The sequence below is a fragment of the Phytophthora sojae genome (assembly GCF_000149755.1).
Source record: "Phytophthora sojae unplaced genomic scaffold PHYSOscaffold_4, whole genome shotgun sequence".
Lineage (NCBI taxonomy): Eukaryota > Oomycota > Peronosporomycetes > Peronosporales > Peronosporaceae > Phytophthora > Phytophthora sojae.
Window position 1 is genome coordinate 161,566 of NW_009258118.1, and position 13,995 is coordinate 175,560.

The 13,995-nt window shown below is 58.1% G+C and overlaps 7 protein-coding genes across 7 annotated transcripts; 1 reads left to right on the forward strand and 6 right to left on the reverse strand.

The window, feature by feature from the left end:
* Nucleotides 1–2,604: 2,604 nt before the first annotated feature.
* On the reverse strand, nucleotides 2,605–3,873 carry PHYSODRAFT_498949 (hypothetical protein; the record flags this gene model as incomplete). Its single annotated transcript, XM_009527246.1, has 2 exons — nucleotides 2,605–3,072; nucleotides 3,157–3,873. The coding sequence occupies 2 exons, from the start codon at nucleotides 3,871–3,873 to the stop codon at nucleotides 2,605–2,607; spliced, it is 1,185 nt and encodes a 394-aa protein (XP_009525541.1).
* A 399-nt stretch (nucleotides 3,874–4,272) lies between these two features.
* On the reverse strand, nucleotides 4,273–4,975 carry PHYSODRAFT_503841 (hypothetical protein; the record flags this gene model as incomplete). The annotated part of the gene is made up of 2 exons (XM_009527247.1): nucleotides 4,273–4,516; nucleotides 4,566–4,975. Coding segments are annotated over 2 exons (654 nt in total), but the record flags the coding sequence as incomplete, so codon positions are not given.
* Nucleotides 4,976–5,337: 362 nt separating this feature from the next.
* PHYSODRAFT_330557 (hypothetical protein) lies at nucleotides 5,338–6,616 on the reverse strand (the record flags this gene model as incomplete). Its single annotated transcript, XM_009527248.1, has 2 exons — nucleotides 5,338–6,420; nucleotides 6,491–6,616. 2 exons carry the CDS (start codon nucleotides 6,614–6,616, stop codon nucleotides 5,338–5,340), a joined length of 1,209 nt encoding a protein of 402 aa, XP_009525543.1.
* A 43-nt stretch (nucleotides 6,617–6,659) lies between these two features.
* Nucleotides 6,660–8,083, reverse strand: PHYSODRAFT_543960 (hypothetical protein; the record flags this gene model as incomplete). Its single annotated transcript, XM_009527249.1, has 1 exon — nucleotides 6,660–8,083. One exon carries the CDS (start codon nucleotides 8,081–8,083, stop codon nucleotides 6,803–6,805), a length of 1,281 nt encoding a protein of 426 aa, XP_009525544.1. The 3' UTR covers nucleotides 6,660–6,802.
* Nucleotides 8,084–8,560: 477 nt separating this feature from the next.
* On the reverse strand, nucleotides 8,561–9,666 carry PHYSODRAFT_500708 (hypothetical protein; the record flags this gene model as incomplete). The annotated part of the gene is made up of 3 exons (XM_009527250.1): nucleotides 8,561–8,668; nucleotides 8,786–9,346; nucleotides 9,379–9,666. Coding segments are annotated over 3 exons (957 nt in total), but the record flags the coding sequence as incomplete, so codon positions are not given.
* A 459-nt stretch (nucleotides 9,667–10,125) lies between these two features.
* On the reverse strand, nucleotides 10,126–10,663 carry PHYSODRAFT_314272 (hypothetical protein; the record flags this gene model as incomplete). Its single annotated transcript, XM_009527251.1, has 3 exons — nucleotides 10,126–10,247; nucleotides 10,346–10,457; nucleotides 10,547–10,663. The coding sequence occupies 3 exons, from the start codon at nucleotides 10,661–10,663 to the stop codon at nucleotides 10,126–10,128; spliced, it is 351 nt and encodes a 116-aa protein (XP_009525546.1).
* Nucleotides 10,664–10,886: 223 nt separating this feature from the next.
* Nucleotides 10,887–13,254, forward strand: PHYSODRAFT_499280 (hypothetical protein; the record flags this gene model as incomplete). Its single annotated transcript, XM_009527252.1, has 3 exons — nucleotides 10,887–10,945; nucleotides 11,052–11,170; nucleotides 11,261–13,254. The coding sequence occupies 3 exons, from the start codon at nucleotides 10,887–10,889 to the stop codon at nucleotides 13,252–13,254; spliced, it is 2,172 nt and encodes a 723-aa protein (XP_009525547.1).
* Nucleotides 13,255–13,995: the final 741 nt, after the last annotated feature.

Below are 13,995 nucleotides of genomic sequence, written 5' to 3' on the forward strand. Positions count from 1 at the left end.
CCGCCGGTGAGGCGACGACGGCTTTTTGCGCGGATTCTTTTCGGATTGACGGCGTTGGTATGCTGGCGCGTTCGCACTTGGCCGCGCGTGGTCTCCGTCCGAAACAAATAGCGAGACTGGACGTCCGTGCAGCCGACGAACACGTAAAAGCACAAGTGCGTGAAGTACACGCTCACTTTGGAGCTGTCCTCCAGCCAGCGAGACAGCAAGATACAGCCGGCTACGACACATAACGCGACAATTACACAGTACGGGAGTGTAAGCCGGGCGAATCTCCTCACCCAGTAGCGAAGAGGTGAGCGGGTGTTGATGAAGCCCGCGAGCTGCTCGGTAAGCAGCAACGATATGAATATCGCGATGGTCACGACACAGGAGAAAAGGTGAAACCATAACATCTTGGCCACGAGGAATTCCTCATCCGATTGCTGCCGCGGGGTGCGACCCGAGAAGATATCGCCGACCGTACAGCAGAACGCGAATACCCAGGCGATCGTCGTACTGAGGAGGGAGTTCTGAAGGATCTTACGAAGTGTCCGGGCTGTGCGGGTGACGATTAAACCTGGTGTATCGCTCTCTGGGTTCTGTGCGGTGGGGATCGCTGCGCGCACGAGGTTAACTGAAGCCATTGGCCGCGCTAGTGAGTCTGCTTGGGCTTCTCTTCAGAAGGGTGAAACATCAGCTTCGTTGGCGCTCGGACTACCGGTAGCCTTGGGCAGACACAAGTACCATCAAACGAATGCGAAAGTCGACACCCTGTTCCTATTAAAGCTAATGTCGTCCAACTAAGCTCGTTGTTATTTTGAATGACGCTACGCCGCGCAGCTGCACACGGAGAGCTATCTCCACGATGAGTAAAATGCTGTGGGTCTCAGTAATCAGTGGAGTGGCCGCTTGGCTGTTGGCTTTTGGCGTTGCCCAGGGGAACGTACTATCAGGACGCTCACCAGAGCAGCAGTCCTACACCGAGTTTCTCGTGGTCAAGATTCTGTGGTTTGAAGCGCTCTTTTGGGCCTTTACGATTGCTGCGTCCGTGCGCCGACTTCTCCCCGAGCGAATTGTCTCGCACCCGAAACAAACCAAACTCTCGGCCGTGCAGATCTTTTGGAGAATAGCACGGAAAGTGTTGCCATACGGCGTTGGAGTGATTCTTGCGAGTGTTGGCGGAGCGGTTGAGCTCAGGGGATCGAAAGCTGACCTGTACTGGACATTGAGTTGCTGCACATTCTTCGTGGTGTCGGCGGACACACACACTCGCCACATCTTCCGGAGCGATACACTGAAAGGAAAAGCACGGGAATTGCAGCGGATGTTGCAAATTCAATGCAACACTGGGACGCCGATGCTGCCTGCTCCACACCGTTCAGTATCGCGAACTGACTTCGTTCGAGTGCTCCGGCAAACGATGCCCTTGCTCGTTGTTGCGTTATTTTCCGCGAGCTATGTAGTTTCATTCAGATTGTCACTGAGCGGCAATTAGCTACGTTTGCAGCCTGCAGTTTCCTGATAAAGCTGCTCACCCAAGAGGTAGCAAAGTTGTACTTAAGCAAGCAGAGTAGACCGCCGACGATGCGTTCTATGGTAATTATCGTAGCAACACCAACGATCATGGTCGATACTCAGTTGCGGACGGTGTTGATGTGTCAGGACAGCGCGTCGTTGAAGCTCGTTGGGTCGGTCCTGCTGGCAGTGGGCGAGGTCGCATTTAGAGTAGCGAAAACGCTGTTCGTGACACGAAAGGCACGCCGCATTCTGCCCAAGAATCAAAGTCTTCGGGCGTCGATGACGATTCAATCTCAAAACGCTGCTACCCCCCAAGAGGGCGACGTTGGCGGTGCGTCTCCAAGCTTAGAAGATGTGCTTGAGCCTACGAAGTCGTGGCTTTTCACTCCGCCGAGACGTATGCAGATATGAGCGCAGAGTACATCGCTATGGGCTGATCCTACGCAATTCTCGTTCTCTTTGGCTCGCACCCGAAGTTCAAGCTGAACTGCCACGGAGAGTCAACTTCACATGCATTGCAAGCTGCAACGATTCTCACGCAGGTGGGGGTCGAAATCGTGGTTGATTTCGTGGCGAGTGTACTCGAAATCCGACGTGGAGTGAGCTTTGACCGCATCAATGCGGATAGTGCCTACCTCGCGTTCTTCTCGGCGGTTGTCGCGGTTGCCAATATCCACATCTCCGCTATCTACCTAAATCCTACTACAAAGTGATGAGAGCTGTTGATATAAATTTCACAAAAAATGCAAGTGGTGTCAAAGTCTACAACAAGAAATCCAAAAGATTTATAAATTTAATGCGGGCACCTGGCTTGCGCGGGTGAAACTCAATATAGTCATGACTGGCATCACTGCCCGTGCCTTCGTCGCGTTCAGTTCTTGCCATTGAGTGTTGCGCTTGTGTTAACCTTCGAATGCAGAGATGTTTTTAGTACATGCAGTGAAGTATCGAGTACAGAATTCCACCGGTTTCGTATTTCGGGATCAAGTCCACGATCATTTAGAATCAACTATCACGACTTGCTTTGTTCGTCCAACGATCAAGCAATGATGAATGCAAAACTACAGACTTGTCTATACAAATACTCCTCATTATTCTACGTCATTAAATACGCATATAAACACCAGAAGCGATGTGGATGTTGACAACTGCGACGAGGACCATGAAAATGGCCAGGAAGGCGTCGTCCTTGTGTAACTTCTCAAAATGTACACCAAATCGGATCTCCATCGGGATGGCAATAACATCCGCAACCACCTCGATACCCATTTGCACCAGTACAGTAGTGACCTCAAAACTGTGGGTTGTGCTGGTCGAAGCGTTCCCCCCCAGCAGAAACCTTGGATTTGAGCCGAAGCAGATGATGATAACGTACGCACAGCACATCGCGATGAATTCCCCATGCATGTCAGCGTAAACTTCGGCGGCGTGGAGTGCAGTGAGCTTCTGGACTCGAGCTACGCCCTCCAGTTCCGGCGATGACAGAGACCCTGTACTCACCACCAGAGATTGAGCGCGAAGCGTTTCAACCAAACCATCGTCAGAATTCATCTTAACCCGTGGGAGGGGGTACTTGGCCTACGTTTTACGGACCCGATGCCGCATCATTAGTCCAGTTACAAGCCGCAGTCCCATCTTGGCTATGGCGAGTAAAACGGAGCCGGCCAGCGTCAAAGATTTACTGTCCAGACACAAAATCACTGTTCGTAGCTGGGTGTCGACCAAAATTGTGGGAGCTGCCATAATGATCGCCATCGTACGGAGTGAAGGGGTCCGCTTTCGCCTCCCTAGGTACAACTTTGCAGCCGCCTGGATCAAGAACTTGAGCGTTTGGCTGCACATGGCGAACACTACGAGCTGCCACTTCTCCCTCATTTCAATTGAGCTGGCCACGTGCACGAAAGCTCCTGCGGATAGCCCAGAGACGACCAGCGCCAAGTTTTGATTAAATACTCGGAGGAACTGAGTCAACGAAGGAGACCGACGTGGAGAAGGTGCCGCTGTAGTGAGTTGTCGCGCCCGTCGACTCTGACGCAGCGCCTTCGTCTGCCCATTAACAGTCTCTACCTTAAAAATGTAGCGCGTGTGAGTATCGGTGACGGTCAGGATGAAGTTGTAGCACATCATGGGCCAGTACACGTCGGCCTTGAGCGTGTCGTGCGTGAAATGGTGCGATGCGATAGCAATGCCGACTCCGATACTCATAGTGGTGACGATAACTATATGGACGAACATGGCTCGCACCAACTTGATCAAGATCTGGACAGTTGACAGTTGAGTAGGCGCTGAGCCGGTAGTGAACGTCTCGGGCAGTAACTTTGCCACACATTCGGCGATCGTGAAGATCCAGGCGAAGACCCAGAACCAAATCATCTTGGCCGTGAGGAATTCGCTGTGCGGTTGCTCGATCGGCGCAACGGAAGAGAAAACATTCCCCTGGTCGATGAGAAACGCCAGCAAGCACGAGATCGAAGCGCTGAGCAGCGAGTTGCTCAGTACGGTGCCAAGGATTCGGATGGTTCTCCACGCGACTGCAGATGCTTTGGGGAATACTCGCTCCACCCACGCCACATCCTGCTGCTTTGAGCCGTCACTATCCAAATCTGAGCCGGGGGAAACTTGGTGCCGTGAAGCCCACACCATCGCGCACGTGAGATTTCGCTGGTCCTGGGCGGCGATGTCCGCCTGATGTTGAAGCAGTTCTCGCCAGATCGCCACGTTTGACGCGTAGCCACGAGCGAGAACATGCAGCAGCGTCTCCTGCTGATTGTTGCGGACGCGGGCGTCGGCTCCGTGGGCAAGCAGCAGCTTCACAACCGAGTCGTATTCATTGCGCACGGCGCCAAACAACGCCGAGTCGCCGTCGTCATTCACCGCGTTCACCTCAGCTCCGTGCTGTAGCAACAGCCCAACCACTGCAAGTTGCGTCTTCTCATCGCCAGACGCGAAATGGGGCGCTGCGCTTTGGCTCACGAACGCTGCGTCGATCAGCGGCGTGTCCCCACGTCGGCGAGGCCTCCGATGCATTCCGAGCGTTCACATCTGCCCCAGCAGCAAGGAGGAACTCTACAACTGGCAGTGCGCAGTACGCCGCGGCCAGATGCAGGGGCGAGTTGCCATCAGCATCGCGCGCCTCAATGTCCGCTCCTCTGCCAAGCAGCCACTGCACTGCGTCTAACGCTCCAAACGTGGCCAGCACGTGCATCGAAGTCTGCAGCGCTGCGTTCCCATTGTCGACGTCGCATCCGTACGTGGCCAGCATGTCCGCAGCTTGGAAGTGTCGGCCGATCAGCGCGGTCGTCAAGGGTGAGGCCCCGCAGTCGTCCACAGCGTCCAACGGGGCTCCACTTTCCAGCACAAACTCGAGCAGCTCCAGGTCTTCCGCCAGGACGGCGAAGTGCGTCACGGATCGCTGGTGCTTGTCTCGGAACGCAGCGAGTTGGGCCGCGGGGAACTCGCACTGCAACTTGACCATCCCGTCGCTGGCCGCGTGAACCAGACGAGCCCAGAGCGATTTGTCACTCGTAGACACTCGGGCCGTCGGGGACCCGCCCATAAAGTCGGCAAAGAGGTGAGGATCCATTGTTTCGCTTTCACTTTAGTGGAGACTTTCGCTACTGAGCGGTCCCTGCTTGAGGTTCGCCATGAGCTCGCTCGACTATGCGTTGGACAAGTGCGTGTCTCTGGATTTTTACTCGAACGGGAACAACTGACTGATTAGTGCCGCGTGCAGGGCAACTTCAGCTTTCGAGTGAAGTTTACCACTGCAACGACGGTCGTCGCCAGGCGTAAGCTTCAAGGATGACTCCTCGCTGCCGTAAACGCCCTGGCTCACCGCTAGCAGCTCCTTGCTAGCGGCGCCGGCGTCTCGGGCTCGATGTCGCGCTCGCTGTGCTTGGAGTCGGCGAAGGACGTCGCGTTCTTGGTGACGAGGCCGGCGAACAAGTCCTCAGTCGGCTCGGAGGCTGCTTGGTCCGGTTCATCGTCGTCGTCCTCTTCGTCGACGGCGTCTTCGCACTCTTCAGCTGCTGGACGATGTCCTGGCGGCTGTGCCCCAGCGTCGCTGCTAACTCCACTCGCTTGGGAACTGTCGCTGGGCGGGCGCTCGATCTCGGGCATGCGCGGCTTCAACCGATACGCCTTGCTCTGCGGAGGCTCCTTCTCCTCCTTCTTTGGCTTCGTCTTGTTCTCGTTCTCCTTGCCCCAGCTCTCGCCGACCTGCCGCATGCTCTTCCTGCCGGCCGTTTGGTGTTGCCTCCAGCGTGAGACGGAGCTCGCCTCACTGCTGCTGGACGATCGCCCAGCCCCGCGGCCGGCAGAGCTTCTCTCGTCCTTCTTGTGGATGACGTGTCGGCCGTTGCTGCAGAGATCCTGCAGGTCCGCCAGCTTCAACGGGGCCTTCTTCAGCTCCGTCGTCAGCTTCAGCTCGACCGCAGCTACCAGTCTGTCCACGACCGTCATGGAGCAAGTGCCGGCATCTCGCATCCAGAGGTTGACCGCCACTTCCTCGCAGAAAAGCTCCTCGAACGTCAAGAAGGCGAGCGCGAAGAGCTGGAAGAAGCCGTCGTCCCGCTCAAAGAGCTGCCAGAAGAGCTCGTCCGTGACGGGGAACGGCCCCGGATTCCCGCTCGTGTCCATCAGGTGCGTTGTCAAGCTCAAGGAGCGTACGATGGCCACCGCGGCCTTGGCGAACGGATAACCGCCCCGACCGCGCCGCATCATGGCCGTCTCGGCCGGGTACGTCTCGACGAAGAACACGAGGCACTGCAGCCCTAACTCGCCCATGGGGTTCAGGTCGGCGGCCGGATTCGGGTCCGAGAAGCCCGCCTCCGTCCACAGGTCGCTCACCAGCACGAAGCCCGGCATTTGGTCTCTGCGACGGAAGCTCGCTGTCCAGTATCGCTGCAGCAGTTGCAGGTGCTGCAGTATAATGCAAAGGTGGTTAGCCGGGTGAGGTGATAGTTGGTTGTTCGTGCTTGAACGTGCGCACCTCCGGAGACGCCACGAGGCGGCGGAACAGCGCGCGCTGCATCTTGAACAGCACGAGCATCTCCTTGTCGTTGGGCCTGCGGCCCCGCTCGGCCTGGCTCAGTTCTCGTCCGGCGGCGTTCCCCATTAGCGCGTCGACGTGTGAGTGCAAGTATGGATAGAGGAATGCGACCAAAGATCCGCGGTTGTGTTGAGTTGGTTGGCATCCGTCCCTTCGGACGAGACCTTCCGGGGATTAGATCCGCTGATCCGACCCCTTCAACTACGCTAAATGAGAGACTACTAGAGCTAACGGAGCTACGACGCCGCTGGCCTAGGCCATGTCCTTGAGCTCGAACGTGATGAACTTCTTGGTCTGCAGGCGGTCCGCCAGCTTGTGGCCGAAGGCGCTGGCCGGCGTGTAGAAGCCACCTGGGAGACTCGACGCGTCGCCGAACTCGCCCTTGGTCAGGCAGAACGCGCACTCCGAGATGAGGCGCGACGTGAGGCGGTAGCCCGGGTCGCCCGAGCCCACCGTCTTGGCCTTGACGGCCAGCTTGCCGTCGTCCGAGTAGCCCGCGGCCTCGGCGATGAAGTAGCCCTTCAGCATGGACTCCTCCGAGGGCCCCTGGCCGGGGGCAGGCGACAACCGCTTGACCAGCGCGCGCGTCCAGCTGAAGTACAGCATTGTGCTCGCCACGATCGTGCCGAACGTGGCCAGAAGCTGCATGAACAGGCCGCCGATGGCCATGCGCTCGCGGTACACGAACTTGCTGCCGTACTTGTCTTGCAGGCGGTGGTTGCTGCGGTGCACGACGGCCTGGTTCACAGAGCCGCCGATGAACAGCGAGTGCCAGAAGCCCATGACCTTGTCATAGCGTACAGCGACGCCGCTCGTGTTGGGCCCGACGAGGTTGGCCGCCTGCTTCTCGGCACGCGTCTTCTCGTCCGTGAGGAAGAACGGGTTGCGCGAGGCCAACAGCTGCTTGCTGGTGCAGGTCTCCATCATCGCGAACACCGAGGCCATCGTGCCACCGCTCGCCTCGCCCTTGAGGTCCGTGAAGTACAAGTCCACGGCGCTCGTGGCCGAGTTCAACTTGCTCTGGATGCGGTCGGCCACCAGGAACGTCGTCATGTCCGACGGGATGCTCTCGAAGCCGCAGCAGTTCACCAGCACGGCGCCCGACTTGGCCGCCGCGGCCGCGTACTTGCGCGTCATCTCCTCGATCCACACGATCTCGCCCGTCAGGTCGCAGTAGTGCACGCCGTGCTCGGCGCACGCCTTGACCAGCAGCTCGCCGTAGAGCTTGTAGGGCCCCACGAGCGACACCACCACCTTGGTCTGCTGCACCATCTGCACCAGCGACTGCTCGTCGCCGCTGTCCGCCACCACAGTGGGCAGCGCGTCCAGCAGCTCGGACGCCACCTCGGGGAGCTTGGCCTTGAGCTGCTCCTTCAGCTGCTGCAGCTTGGCCTCGTTGCGAGCTGCCACCGCCCACTTGAGCGCCGACGCGCTGCCCAGCGCCGACTCCGGCTCGGCCGCCAGGTAGCGCGCCACCAGCGAGCCCGTGAAGCCCGTGGCCCCGTACACGATCACGTCAAAGCGCTTGCTCATGCTCGGAAGGAACTCGAATGACGCACGATGCCAATGGATCCCTTTGCCTGTCAACTGTAAGCACACGTCATCGGAAGAGGTTTCGCCCAATGGGTGTGCAGTATTGCGACCGGGTTTTTTACTCCGAGGGTGATGGGCTGATGTTGACTCGACATTTGTATGGGACGTCAGCGGTACGACACCGGTACTTAGATCGGTTTCTGAAGTTGAAGTCGAAATGTGGACGTTGAGGGTGGCGATGCCGACCATGAAGAGCGCGAGGAACGTGTCGTCGCGGTTGAAGGTCTCGAAGTCCAAGCCCATGGATATCTCCAGCGAGATGGCCACAAAGTCCACGACAATCTCGATCCCCAGCTGCAGCGCGATCGTGGCAAGGTAGCCGTCGTTGATGAACGCGGCGGTCGCGTCGCTGCCGAGCTGGAACTTTGCGTTGGAGCCGAAGAAGTAGAGGATGCTGTACGAGGACCCCATGGCGATGTACTCGGCGCTCATGTCGGCGTACACCTCGGCCGTGTGGAGCGATAACAACTTTTGTGCCGGAGAGCTGGCTGGCGGCAGAGCGGATGTCGATGTGAGTGACTCTTTCTCTAGGCCGTCTCAATGCGGCTGGGCGTGTGACTTGGCGTCTGGGTGGCTTTGAGGAACCACGGCAACGACGTTACGTGGGCGTCGTGAGGATGTGCGTCGGAGCTGGCGCCTCACTTGTAGAGTCTTCGTTACTCTCAAAGAGATCTCAGCTGCCGCAAGCGCTACCGAGCTCACTAGAGTCGATGCCACATTGGAATGGCACAGCAACGTAGTCCGCAGTTGTGTGTCCACCAAGATCGTCGGCGCTGCAACGATGGCAGCCATTGAACGCATCGACGGAGTTGTTCTCAGCTTCTGCAGATACCGCTTTGCAAGCTCCTGGACAAGTATCTTGAGCACCAAACTACAAAGTCCAAGCAAGACAAACACCCACTTCGTTGTGATGGGGGCGTAGTTGACAAGGTGCACGTAAACCGCTGCCAGAAGCGCTGAAGCTACAAACGGCAGATTCTGGACAAAGGACCGCAGAAACTGAGAGCGCGAGGGTGGACGAGGTGAAGACAGTGATGACAATCTCGCGATCGCGGTCATATCCTTTTGCTGCTCCGCTTGGCGCAAACGTACAAGACTTTGCGTACGGCCTCTGACAGTCTGAAACCGGAAGATGTGGTTGGTGTACGTGCCCGTGAGGGCCATGATGAACGAGCAGCAAAACAGCGTCCAGTGCAAGTCGGCCTTAAATTTGCGAGTGAACAAGCAACCCCAACTCCACCGGCACCACTTAAAAGCATGACCGCGAGAGCGTAAGGAAGCATCGGTCGCAGCAGTTTAGAGTAGACCCGGAAGACTGAGAGAGAGGAGTCATGTGTGGTGAAAGTCTCTGGCAGCAGTCGAAGCGCCGACTGGGTCACTGTGAGAAACCAAAAGAAGACGTAAAACCACGTGATCTGGACCGCAACGAACTCTGCATACGACTGCTGTTCGGGGCTCAGTCCAGATACAGGGTTCCCCTTCGAGATGAGAAAAGCGAGCAGCCATGACACAGTGGCGTTCATGAGTGAGTTGCGCAGAATTTTACTCAGTGTCTGCACCACATTCCGCGCACGCTTAACAGTTTGGCGGTCTTGACCGTTGTCTCGTTGCTCTGGCTAAACGAAGTCTCTTGGTAGAGTTGAGGCATTATTCCAATCGGCGTGGACTAAGTCGGTGTCGGGGAACGATCACATTGTCATGACCACGCCTTGGAAGCAGGCAGCGAACTTCTTGAAATAGCGATCCATTATTATGTCACGGGTCTTCGTGACGCTGCGGTAGATGTTCTACCGTATTGTACGTCTCATCTCAATCAATGTTGCGCCACCATAGAGACAACCTCCCCGTACCGGTAACACTGCACAGGTAGGAGAAGCCGTGCGTCTGCTCAACAGCATATCAACATCATAATGCATGGTGCTAATACTCATCAACCGATATCCAAGTCGGCCCACAACCATCTTGCTTGTAGATTGTGCCGATTACAGCACGCCGGCCGTGCGCAGCATCTCCGTCAGCTTGCCGGACTGGAACAGCGCCTGCACATCCGTGCCGCCGCCGATCGACTCCTTCTTGATGAACACGTTGGGGACCGTACGCCGTCCTACAGCAACACCAGCGACAAATACAGCGTTGAAGTCAACTTCAACGAGCCCGAAATAGTTCCGCTACATATACATATAGTTGGTTGCCTTGCCCTACCGGTTGCAGTAGCCAGCGCGTTCTGAATATCGGCGCCCGTGGGCACGTCGTTCTTCAGATCCAGCTCCACGACGTGGTACTTGACCCCCGCTTCGTCCAGCACGCCCTTGGCCTAAGAATTGACGCATCGAAATAGCCTACGTTTTAGCACCCTTCTCTTTATCTTGAAGCTGCTAGATAGACAACAATGCGCCGCCGCACCAGGTTGCAGTACGGGCAGTAGCTCTTGCTGAAGATCGTGACGCCGTGCTCCGTCGTCACGCGGTCCACGAACTCCGCGGCCGCCGCCTCGTTCTCCCTGGAGCTCGCTGCCCCCATGCTGCAACAAATGAAAGTGTGGTGTGCGCCACATGGATGTACCTGATATTCGGTACGACCCGGCGGGTCGGCGGGTTCCCATACAAAGCGCAAGTCCAAACTGGTTCGACCCAGCAGCGCTCTTTTCATTGGTTGGCCCGACGCTTCTCGACGGTCACACCCCAAGCAGGCAAGGCATCCCCGAGGCCGCCCTCCAGCCAGCAGCGACCACAGCAGCAGCAGCATGGACGGCGACGACAGGGACTTCCTGCGCGAGTGGCTCATCCGCAACCTCGAGCCGGTGTACGCTATTATTTATGCATTGCTATTTATTTCTTGATGGACTCGGAATATTTATTTAAGTTTACTTTATTTTTCTCTCTTGCTGCTGCGAATCTGATTCCTGCAGATGCGACGCCGACCCGGAGGTGCTGAGCAAGTATGTGCTGGCGCTGGTGCAGAACGACCCGCAGAAGCCGGGACTGCAGGACACGTGCGTGTCCAAGCTCGAGGAGTTCCTCGGTGACGGTGCGTCAGTCAGTTTGAGCAGAATGAGGGGGGAACAGTGGAAAGCAATGTATTTACTTATGATTATTGCTGGTTATTTCTTCATTGCAGAGACGGCGGGCTTCGTGGCCAAACTGTTCAAGGCGCTGGCCGATGGCTCCTACAAGGCCTCGAACTCGAGTCGCGCCAACAGCGCGGCCCCCAGTGACGAGCAGCAGTTCCGGTCATCTAACGCATACGACGACGACTACTCGCGGCGGCGCGAGCGCACCCCCTCAGACGACGAGGAGGAGCAGCGGCGGTATAACAAGCGGCGTCGCGACGACGACCGCTCGAGGGACGGCGACTACAAGCGGCATCAGGGCAGTCCCCGGAGAGACCGACGTCAGCCCTACCCGTCGCGGGATATGCGCGGCGGACCAATGGGCGGACGTGGCCCGGCGCCGTATGGCATGGGCGGCGATCGCCGTAGGAATTTCCCTCCGGAGTGGGGCATGCCGCCGCAGGGAATGTGGCCGCCGCACTTCCCGCCCCCGCGCGGCGGGGCCTACCCGCCAGACTTCGACCCCAATGTGTATATGGGAGAGAACGGTGGCATGATGCCGCCTCCGCACATGATGATGCCCCACCCCATGGGCGGACGGGGCCAGTACTACCCTCCTGGAGGCCGAGGAGGCCGCGGTGGCCGCGGCAACTACTTCGGAGGCCGAGGCGGCAAGGACGGCGAGAATGGAGAGGCGACCACTGCGAAGACGACGCTCCACGTTCGACATGTGGACCCCAAGTACGTCAACATGACCGCGCTCAGCCTGCACTTTTCCAAGTTCGGCAACGTGGTGAACGTTCAGATGCGGCCGAGCGCTAAGTGTGCATTTGTTCAGTACGCGACCGAGGAGGAGGCGAAGAAGGCGTTCCACTCGCCTCTGCCTGTGTGCAACAACCGCTTTATCTCTGTAAAATGGGCAAGGCACGACGCGCAGGGTCCGGAGGAAGCTGCAGATCATCAGTCCGAGGGCGCCTCGAAAGAAGAGTCTGGAGAGGACAGCGTGCCTGCTAGCGGTGAATCGGCTGAAAAGAATGCGGACGGTGCTAGCGCAGAAGGAGAAGCACCCGCCGTGCTGCCCGAGCACAATATGACCGCTGAGGAGCTGCGTGCAGCAGCATTAGAGAAGGGCCGCAAGGTGCTGGAGCAGAAGCGCGAGTTGCTCGAGAAGCAGCGCGCGCTCAAGAAGCAGAAGGAGGCACTGATCAAGCGGCAACTGGCCCAGCAGAAGGAGCTGCTGGAGCGCATGAGCACCAACAGCTCCCAGTTCTCCGTAGCGGAGAAGCGCGACCTGCTGAACAAGATCACAGCGTTGTCTGCAGAGCTCAAGGCGCTGACCCCGCGCCACTCGGCCATCTCGCCGACTGCGGCGACGCGGCCAGCGGAGGAAGGCGAGGGCGGCGAGAACCTGAACGGACTCAAGGCGGAGCTCAGCGCGTTGGAGGCCGAGGCATCCGGCGGTCGAGGAGGTCGCGGTGGCCGGTGGTCTGCTGGTCGCGGCTACAGAGGAGGCCGTGGCGGCCGTGGACGCGGAGGCTTCGGCCGCGGCTCGCACACGCTGGACAACCGCACCACGATCGTGAAGGTGGCGAACCTGCCGGAGGAGGCGCGCGACCCGATTGTGCTGACTCAGCACTTTGGCAACTTTGGCTCCGTCGAGCGCGTCGTGATGGACGAGGCCGCGCCCGGCCAGGGCTTCATCAAGTTCCAGGACCGCTACGCCGGCCAGGCAGCGCTGAACCACGGCACCATGTTCGGCGACAAGCAGTTGGAGATGGGGTGGGTGGAGTCCCAGGAGGCGCCCGCGGAGCTAACACGGAGTGACTCACCGACAACAGCAGCAGCGTCTGCTGGCGCGGAAGCTGGCGACGGCAATGTGGCGGCGGCATCAAGCGACCAGGTACGATTTGCTCTTTGGCGTGATCAGGACACGGCGACCCACACCGCACACACACGACTAACTTGTATCTGTTGCTGTTGCTGCCTGGATACTTTCACGCGAGCAGGTCTCCGCGAGTGCGTAGCCGGCCCTGCGATCCGACGCCATCGTCCTGAGTCATGACTCATGACAGGGAAGGAAGCTCCAGCAGCTGAGCAGCCCACGCCGGACACTGCTAGCAGGTCAAGTAGTCGGTCCGAGCTATAAAGCGATGATATAGGAAGCCTGCAATTGGCTAAAATACGCAATTCAAGTGGAATGGTTGTATGTTCTTTCCTAGAGAGGTCTTGCAGTGCATGTTGTGTCCGACAGACACCACCTGTGGCGCAGAGGTGTCTGCGAGCTGCTCTCTGCTCGGAGCGTCCCAGAAAATGTCAGTGTGTTGAGACGGAGGGGGCGGCGGAACCAATGTTTTCCAGGCGGCAAGATGGCTCGGGCCTGCTGTCTGCCACGACTGTGGGGCATATTACCCAGCAGGCTTGGGACACACCAGAGGTCCTAATAATCACCCGCGATCCGGTGCTTCAACGCAACATATCAAACTTGCCGCGGTCAGTCGTCTGCTTGCAAGAGAGTGCTGTGCCGCGATGTAAGAGCTGGGAGCTGCCCACGCAGTCAGTCGCAGGTAACGCTTGGCTCGTTTTTCCAGGTTGCAGTGGTCAAGGTGATTACGCCTCCAGCAGAACCTACAAATTCAGGAGCCAGTCGATTACGCGGTCCTGCAAAATCCTGGCCAACCCTGGCCAATCCGATCCTTCTTATTGCATCCACAAGACGCGCTGCGTCACGAAACGGGGCAGCTCGCCTCATTGAGCAGCGCTGGACGATCGCCAAACTTACTTATAGGCAGGTGCAAGACGCTTG